Source organism: Brassica rapa, chromosome A07 (genome assembly GCF_000309985.2).
Source record: "Brassica rapa cultivar Chiifu-401-42 chromosome A07, CAAS_Brap_v3.01, whole genome shotgun sequence".
Taxonomy (NCBI): domain Eukaryota; kingdom Viridiplantae; phylum Streptophyta; class Magnoliopsida; order Brassicales; family Brassicaceae; genus Brassica; species Brassica rapa.
The window spans coordinates 1,057,693-1,067,488 of record NC_024801.2 but is presented as its reverse complement, the minus strand read 5'-3'; the positions used below and the strand labels follow the sequence as shown (position 1 = coordinate 1,067,488).

Genomic DNA, 9,796 nt, shown 5'->3' with positions numbered 1-9,796 from the left:
ATTTTATAATGTATATATTATAATTAATCAATTGTTTAAAACCGTATATATTTGTCAGTTCTTATTATATATTTATCTTATTGTATTTGCATTTAGTTATTAAGAAAATTAATGTATTCATGAGAAAACATATTTGAAAATTATTTTGTATTTAATTTATTCTAAATTCTGACCCATTTTTCAAAGTCGGGTTTCTTTTTACTAATATTTTTTATACATATTCATTTTAGATAATATATTATTGTATATACAAAAGTCTAACATATATTAATTTTTAGACCTGGGCATGGACCCAAGGGACACGCTCAAATTGGCAAAAACTGAGTCAATACTTTGGGCTGATGCACATGTATTGATCGGAAATAGGATAGTATCCAAGTCGAGGTTATGACTCTCCCATCAATTCCGGAGAGATGGTGTTTTACAGATGGTTCCTAGAAAGAGAATGAGATTTTCTCCGGGCAAGGTTGGCTGAGTACTTAAGAAGGTTTTGATGGGCTGTTGGGAGCAAGGAATATCCGGGCTTGTCTATCTCCTCTACATGCAAAGATAAAAGCACTACGCTGGGCAATGACATGCATGAAAAACTTACGCTAATTTCAGGTTGCGTTTGCAACGATTGTTCTCAGTTGGTGAAAATGATTTCAGAACCAGAAAAATGGCCAGCATTTGCAAATTATTTGGAATATATTAAGACCGTGAAAGAAGGTTTCACACGATCAGAGATTATCTATGTACCAAGGATGCAAAATTCAAAAGCGGATAGCCTAGCACACAGTGTCAGGAAGCAACCGTCGTTTGTCGTTCACATGGATCAAGATCTTTCGGAGTGGTTCACAGAGTCAGTATGAGTCGGTAGTTTGATGTCAAAATGTTTTAAAATTTTTAGACATGTATTATATAGTTTGCTAATTTTAAGCCGTTCTATCATCATATTATATTTTAAAAATAAATAGTTTATATTTATGAAAATAAAATTTATAAATTTATAAGTTGAATATACTTTTATCATATTTATTTAAGTATAATAATTGTATTTTAACCCGATCATGACTATAAAGTAGATAAAATAGGATATAATTTATTTATTTTTTATTTTATAAACGATAACTTAAAATACATTAAGTTATTGTTAAAATATTTTTACACAGATTTATTAGAATTTTTAAAATATAATATATATTATATTTAAAATGAAAATATATGATTAAAATAGTTACAAAGATTTTATATTATTAGCTTTAAAGAAATACATGTCAATTTTTATACATGTAGTATATAGTTTGTTAATGTTAACTCATCTTACCAACGTATTAGATTTTATTTTTGAACATAAGTATTTTATACTTACGAAAATAAAATTTATAAATTTAATACAATTTTATTATATTTAGCTCAATATAATAATTTTTTTAATAAGAAATTATTATAGAGCTAAATATAATAAAATTGTATTAAATTTATAAATTTATTGATGACAAAAAAAAATTTCTTTTAAAATGATTAATTATGATTATATAATAAATAAAATATTATACATTTTTTTATTTTTCATTTTATAAATGATAACTGAATATATTAATGTGTAATAATATTTCAAACAAGTTTCGAAATTAGTGGAAATATTTAAATATAATTTCGAAAATGAAGATCTTGTAAAAATCTTTTAAAACAGGTTTGTTAGAATTTTAAAATAAATATCTCTATACTATTAAAATGAAAAGATGTCAAAAAATATTATGATTAAAGTATTTTAAAGATTTTATGTTTATTAGTCTTAATAAAATACATTTAGTAAGATTTCTAAGTGATGGTCTAAATTAAAAAATCACACATTAAAGAAGTCATGACTTCTATTTTAATATATAAGATAAATCAATAACTAGTACATGTATAATTTTTATACCATTTATCTATTTCAAATTTCTAATTCAGTATCACACTGATTGGTGCACAAGAACATAATAAAATTAATTTGAAAATTTGAAAACTATGTTTTAGAAAGAATAATAATATTTTTTTATAAATTCTGGATTTTATGTAGAGGTCACTAGGTCAGACATAAATTTATGGTAAATAATATTTGATGGATGATTTTGGATTGCATTTTTATAAGAGAAATATCATATGATAATCTTAAAAACATTGTTATCACAAATATAGAACACAATGATTAAATAACCAAAATATGTTGCATTATAGAGGTAAAAATCAAGGTCAGTTTCCATCTCTCTCTCTGTTTTACTAAAATTACACTCTCCTTGATGTTTAATGATCCATTATCTTTCTTCTTTGTACTCGTAAGATACATAGATGTTTTCAAATGGCTTGTTCTATCTACAGAAAATGTGAAAGCTCAAAATCACTGTTATATTTATAATGCTAATGTTAAGTTCATAATCATTTACTTGTCCTAGTCACTCTGTTGAATGAATTTCATGTGTTGTAACTTGCAGAGGGCCGGTGTGGTGAGACAGGAGCTTGCAAAGCTCAACAAAGAGATTACTACTTGATGGGGTTTTTGAGATGATCCTACGTCTCTAGATTTATTGTTGGTACAATATTTGAAGAATTTTGCAAATGATAGTTCAGAACTTGAAATCTTTTTGCTAATTTAGGCATTTACTGCCCTCTTTTAATGTCGTATCTGAATTCGAAAACCCAAACTGAGTATCTACTAATACTAAAAGGGGGATATGAGCTACGTTTAACCTATCCACATAAGCTACAAAAATCAGCTTATCATAAATCATTTTTGTGCCATGTCATCGTCGAATTTGGTCTTTCATTTTGGAGTTTCTTAACATCTTTAAACAGCCTAATTAAGCCCAAACCTTTTTGTCATCCCCGACTATCCCACTTCGTAATCACTTAATCAAATTCTATGCACTTCAGAGCGATTCCAAGAAGAAATGCTGGGAGAATAGATGAATCAGTATTCAGCTATTTTCTGCATATTTACTTGAGTACAGTTTGTCATCTGCATTTCAGCGATCATCCGTAATCTCTGAATCGAAAATTTGAACTCTTTGGTATCCTTCTAAAAGATGAGATTCGTCAACCAGAGTTGTGGCTGCACACCAATCTCTCTCCAATTGATTGCATGGGGAAGCCAGGACAGCTCATGCTTATAACCCACGACCTATACTTTCTCCTGAGATCATTCTCCACCCCTATAAATAGCAGACACCGCCTTAGCCATTTCTCATGATTAGAACCTTAACTATAGTAGCTCGAGAAAGTCGAAACCCTAAGGTAAATTTTTGTTCTTTAGCTTTCTGTTTAATTAGCTTTTCTTTTCTTTTCTTTTCTTTATTTTATTAATTAGAACTTAAATATCCTCTTTTATCTTATCCTTCGTGTGTCTAGATTCCTAAAATTCTAGAGTTTTCCCGATAAAAGTTTAAAGTGAAGCCGACTGTGAGATAGAAGTGTTTGCACTCTGACCACTTAACCAGTAGCTTTACCGAGTCGGTATCCGGTCCGGTTTTAAAAACATTGATTAAAACTATAATTACTGTAAATCTTATAAATCTCAGATTGGTCCTGATTAAGTTGAAGCTCTACAATATGAAAACATCATACATGCCTCATGTTACCAAGAAATATGCAACAAACCTATAATGTATTTTTCATTCTTGTAGGTTTACAAAACATAAACCAAATCACATAACTCTTTCTTTCTTTATGTTCCACCACAACCACATAAAACCTACAACCCATATATGTACACGCATATAGTATAAAAACATTACAACTCCAATATTTTCTTTTGAAAATTTCCAGAGTGAGAAATCAACCTGTTATATTAACAACGGCATTAGAAAACCGGACTCTTGATTTCCAATCGTGAATAGCAGACCGGAGTGTATTGTTTGGTGTGAGCTTGAAGTGGTCGAGCTTTTGTCGTGTTACTGGTGAAATGTTGTGTTTCTCAAGCCACGCTAAGATCGCTTTCTTCTCATACGTGAATCCATCAGCTGCAATCTCTGGCTCCTCCATTATCTCCTGTTTACAAAACAAATTAAAAATCAAAACCGGTTTGGACTTTTGGTTACTAAAAATCATGTACAGAACCGGGTAAGCTTGTACTCACTCGTAAGATGGGACAAAAGTAATGACTTGGTGCACGTAAATTGCTTCGTTCTTTCTTTATCTTTGAATTTGCAGTCTCTACAAGTCGTTTCAAAACCGGTATAACCTCTTCTTTAAGATCCGGTCTATCTCGGCACCGAAACTCCGCACATTTTAAACCAATCCGTGCCAACTCCTCGGTTTCTGCCAAAGGCCAATCTGTAACCGATTTGTCTAGCATTTCGGTTAGTGTTCCTTTATTAACCGCATTTTCGACGGCATGTACAAGCCCGTTTGGCTGACGAGCCGTCAACAGTTGAAGAATGATTATCCCGAACGCATAAAGATCCGACTTGAGTCTAATCGTTCCGGTACGATGGTACTCCGGGTCAATGTAATGCAATGTACCAGCAAGAACCGAGTGCCGGTACATTGTTACATTATCAGGTGCAACATCCGTAACCAGCTTGGCTAAACCGACGTCTGCGATTTTGCTCACGTAGTTCCGGTTCAACAAGATGTTTCCCGGTTTTAGATCACGGTGAACAATCGGTTCCGGTTTAGAACTGTGCAAGAAGGCTAAACCGCAAGCTACCTCGAAAATAACCCTAAACCGGATAAACCAAGGCAAAGGCGGTTTATTTTTCTGGTGAAATATGTATTCCTCGAGGCTTCCATTTTCCAAATACTCGTAAACCAGACAACCATTCTCCGGACAAGCTCCTAGGAGAAGAACCACGTGTGGGTGTCGGAGCTGGCTCAGAACCTCAACCTATATAGTAATAATACCAAACCGAAAAATTAAACCGGATCAAACCATAGAAACTGTACTTTAAATGTTAAGTCACAAGCCCACCTCTTTCAAGAACTCTTGTTTCTTCTCCGGCGTATCTAGCCGGACAACTTTAACAGCCGCTGGAGTACTATCAAGGCTACACCGGTAAACTTTACCGTATCCTCCTTCTCCGATCACTTTCTCCGGCGAGAATCCTTCGGTGGCTATAAAAATCTCTTCGATTGTGTACTTCCTGTACCGTTGATCCGTCCCTAAAAGCTGGTCAATCACTTTCTTCTTCTCCAAGTAATTCTTTAAAGCATTAACCTCCGCGATTTGTCGCTGACAGTACTCTCTCGCAAGTAACGCTTTCGCTGCTTCTACCTCTTTAATCGCTTTCATGTGCCGCTCTTTCTCCAGCGCCGCGGTTTTTCTGTGCAGCACTTCTTTCTCCACAGCATTGTTCACTCTTCTAGCGTCTTTGGAACATTCAGACGACATTACTTGAACCTAGCAGAAAACCCAACAGAATCACTTTACTTGAAGGACAAGAAACCAAAATAATTCACCAGAGGTCGCTTAGTGTGAATGTACCTTGTTTTGTGTGGAGAAAAGCTCTTCACAAGCTTGTTTATATTTAACAACTGTATTTTGTAACTCTTTTTTCAAACGCTCTACCTCTGCTTCAATCTCAACCTGTCAAAACAAACACCAAGTCTTCAAAACTCTTTCTTCCTTCTTAATAGTCTCATCATTGAACCAAAAGATGATGTTAAGTACCTTCTTGGATTTTCTACATGTTGCGGGTGGCGGACTAGAGTCTCTTTGTTCCTTGACAATGTTCTCAATACTTGACTTTTGTTCCGATGTTTCATCAAAATCTGAGTAATTTAGCTGTGGAATATCTGATCCTCCACGGCGCCTTATAACATCTTGAACTGTTGCACTAGAAGCCTTGCTACTTTGAGGTGTTTCCGGTTCCCTAATAGCGAGGCTTAATGCCTCCAATCTCAACTCTTTAGCCGATGCTGACCTCCTTGTGCCTACCTCTTCAGTAACATAAGAAAAAAAAGAAAAATTATAGCCTGCATAGAGATCATAGAGTATACATAATACAAGTATGCATTATCATTTTGTATATTTAATATGAATCTCTTAATGATTGGTGCATCTGTTTGTTGTATATATACAAGTTAGAAACATAAATTTTATCCTGTAGTTTATTTGAAAATTTTGAATATGCATTTAGCCACACCATAGTATGGATATTTTATTTTTTTTAAATTACCTATTGATTCTCCAGGAACAGATGAAGTTTGAGTCGGTACAGTGTGGAAGCTAGCCGCCCCGTCTTTCAGGAAACGCCGGGCGGTCGCAGCTGCTTTTGGACTTGTGCACGGCGCTGAATAATTAGACGGTTAAACACGGTTAAAGAGAAGTGATCTAGCAACAAAAATGCACAGCATAATGCATAAATTAGATAATCTTTTTGTTTATTTTATACCTGCATTGATTAGTGGATCCATAGATTTTGTAGTGATTCTGTCTCTGCATACAATGTATACTTCACATGTTTCGGGAGCGTATGTTAAGACAGTCAATGGCACTCCTGGACTTTTTGCTCTCCTAAACCATAATAATCCAGCCGGTTAGTGTAAATAACCGTGTTATAAGGAAAACTAAACCAAACAGAGCTATTTTACATACCGTGTGAATATGTTTGAATTAATTGATCCCATAACCAAACTGTTAACTCCTGATTTGTATATGAATCGTAGAAGCGCTTTTGCAGGATCATCATACTCTATCAAGAGAGTCTCTACCTGACACTGAAGGTTAAATATTTCAGGGATTTTTTACAGTATGACCCTAAAACTTGTATAGGTTTATAGATTTAAAAATGAACCAACCTTGGTACGATTACTCTTGCACATTTTCAAGAAGGGAACGAAGACTGTTTCAAATTCTTGTTTCACGTCTCTCACATACATTTCCACCAATCTCTCCTCAACTTCCTCCAGGGGCAATCTCTCTCCGTCTGCAGCAAACGCCATTAGCATAAACATTAATCTCCAGAAAAGGTATCGCAAAATTACTAGTCGATCCAAGATCAAAATTACATTAATCAAATATCAAAGTTTGATTGACGAGAGTATATTAATAGGAATATGACTCAATTTCCATGTTACCAAATCATGAATGTTACAAAACAAATCTCTTGTTAAATGGTTTTTAAAGAACTTATAAATATTTTTGCATTTTACTAAATTCATCTGGGAAAATGAAAAGAAACAAAGCAAAGAAACATGTGAAATGTTTGAATGAGAGACTTACTAGGGGTAGGGATAGTACTAATGGGTGGGATGACATGGATCATCACAAACCGATCAGCCTTAGGTAAAAGGTTATCGACGGCCCACCGTACTGCGCGGCGGCTTCCTGCTCCTCCCAACTTATCTCCGATGATACCCTTCACGGCCACCGCCACATACAACTCACCCTCATCTGCCTTTGGACCACCACCACCACCGCTGCTCATCTCTCGACCCTTTTGCGTCAACATTTCCACCATCTATATCAATTTACTTACGTATGGCTCAAGTAACCGAAATATGTAAAAGTAGATTGGGATTGATACGCTTTTATTTCTCAAAAATGGGTTCGGAATATGCTGTTGAAGAGATGGGTATCTCTGATCACGACTATATTGTATACAGTGTATATATATGGATGGATAGCTTATGACCAAGTGGTAATAATTAAAAAAAACATATGTATGATGATTGGCTTAGCTGTCTATCTGGAATAGTTTTAGTACCCCACTGGTTGGGACATAGCCGTAAATTTTGTATATTTTGGCTTGAAATTATTATATTTTCAATTTCTTGTAGCTTTTGAAAACTTCTAAATAATTGTTTGAGAAAACAGAAAATATGACTGAAAAAGAATCAGAGATCGAATATTTCTTATCTCTTTAGATGAGACTTTTATTCCCGGATGAAACAACATTTTATCTATTTGCATAAACGATTTCACATTTTTCTTCTTTTTTTTTTTCTGATCCAATTGCAGCTTCAACTAGTCTTAAGACTACCAAATTCTTTATTGTTATTAATTTTAATTTCAATGCTACTAATGTAAAATGTCAAAATACCAATTATGGTTATTTATTTTGGACATTAATTAGTCTAGGAACAATCCCACTGTTAAAATTAGGACATCCGCCTCCAGTTTCACATAAACAAAATAGCTAAAACTAGGCCTAAGACTTATTATCCAGGATCTGGATCCGATCGGAGATATGCTCTGGATCCGATCTGAGATGTCCTCTAGATCCGCTCCAAAAATAAAATATCCGGAATGCCCGGATCCTAATCCGGATCCGGATATCTTAATTTTTAGATTTAGATATCGGATCTATATATTAAAATATATTATTATTTTTAATTTCATTAATAATTTATATTTGATATATTAATATTTATACAAAAATTAGTCTTATTATATTATATTTAAATTTTTATCATATAATACATATATGTATATATATATATATATGTATATTATTTTTAAATCTTGTATAAATATTTAATTTATGTATTATTTTTAGAATTTTAGTATTTTAATTTTTATTATTATTTTACGGATCCGAATACGGATCTGAGTATCCGCATATAGTATGATATCTTTCCGGATATCTGGAAGCCACAAATCTGAATCCGGATATTAAATCCACGGATCTGACGTGTTTTGTATTCCTTCTTAATATTACTAGGTTCGTGTCCGCGCTACGAGCGGATTATATGGTTCTATAACTTTCTTTTAAAATTTAGCATAAACATATGAAATGATTGATAATGGTTGTGTAGGAAGGGAACAAACCATAAGTTTGGCAAAAGAACTGATATAATCTTCAGTTGTAGTTTATACTTGCAGTAAAAGAAAATTTACAAAACATAAGTGAGTGTGTACAATAATAAGAAGATATAGTCGAACATGTGAAGAGTCATACAAACCGGTGGTTTCTTATATTTATGATTGGATATCTTTTGTATCAAAAAATAAAAAATAATTGGATATTTTCTTGAGCAAATGCAAAAATGGAAGTCCATCTATCGGCATGAACGTTATAGCCTAGCTCCTTATTTCATTATTTAACTACATTGCTTTGAAATCAACTTTTTTTGTTTGCTGAATACATGGTTGGTGAAGCTGAAGCTTCTGTATCGGATACTTATACCAAGCTAACTTGAGAAGAAATTTTGAAATTTTGGTATATAAACGACAAATTGTTGTTAGAGAGGGTCCGAACAAAAACTGCATAATAGGTGTATTAGTTGTTATTTAGAAGAAAAAGCTTTGATATATGTACTATGACCTATTGGCCTAAATGATAACCTTTGACTACATCCCCAAAACTGTAAAACTGCTAATTAGTTGTTAACTAAGTGGAATCCATAACTCCATAGGCTCTCTTAACTTAACGGAGATTCAAGAGAGAGACGCTCCGAATATCTTTATTTTGTTTACTAAAAGAATCAAACAAATATTATTGTAAAAAATAGTATAATTCTTTTATTATTTTGTTCACTCTAAAATATAATAATCAATATAGAAATCCAATAAAAAAATCGATCATGACCAGCCAAGTGAAGTGATTTATGCTTTGACACGAATACACAAGCCCGGCTAAAAAAATGCTCTTGGTAAAAAAATCATCCCATATTTGATTGTTACTATCTTATTATATCTTCTACTCTATTAAAATAGAGTCCTATTTTTTATTTACCACACACAAGTCTATGTTAGACCATTCATTAGAAATTTAACTAAACATCCTAAAATTACTCATATATAATATTCTCCTAACAAAAAAATATACATCTAAAAAATAACATTTCTAAGAAAAGATAAATATATTGTCATTAGGTAATTATCATTTGACTG

At 32.9% G+C, this 9,796-nt stretch overlaps 1 protein-coding gene across 1 annotated transcript; it reads right to left on the bottom strand.

The window, feature by feature from the left end:
• Window positions 1–2,721: 2,721 nt before the first annotated feature.
• On the bottom strand, window positions 2,722–9,796 carry LOC103828302 (U-box domain-containing protein 34). Its single transcript, XM_009103909.3, has 10 exons — window positions 7,184–9,796; window positions 6,760–6,887; window positions 6,557–6,678; window positions 6,354–6,475; window positions 6,138–6,251; window positions 5,630–5,898; window positions 5,444–5,545; window positions 4,931–5,359; window positions 4,097–4,846; window positions 2,722–4,008 (listed from the first exon to the last, which is right to left on the bottom strand). Exons 1-10 carry the CDS (start codon window positions 7,419–7,421, stop codon window positions 3,796–3,798), a joined length of 2,487 nt encoding a protein of 828 aa, XP_009102157.1. The 5' UTR covers window positions 7,422–9,796; the 3' UTR covers window positions 2,722–3,795.

What these genes read in the sequence shown, in the direction of transcription:
- LOC103828302 (XM_009103909.3), bottom strand. Translation starts at nt 7,421, where the DNA reads ATGGTGGAAATGTTGACGCAAAAGGGTCGAGAGATGAGCAGCGGTGGT. An exon ending in TAGTACTATCCCTACCCCTA is followed by an intron (nt 6,888 to 7,183) that starts GTAAGTCTCTCA and finishes CGTTTGCTGCAG; the next exon opens with ACGGAGAGAGATTGCCCCTG. An exon ending in AACAAGAGTTCTTGAAAGAG is followed by an intron (nt 4,847 to 4,930) that starts GTGGGCTTGTGA and finishes ATTACTATATAG; the next exon opens with GTTGAGGTTCTGAGCCAGCT.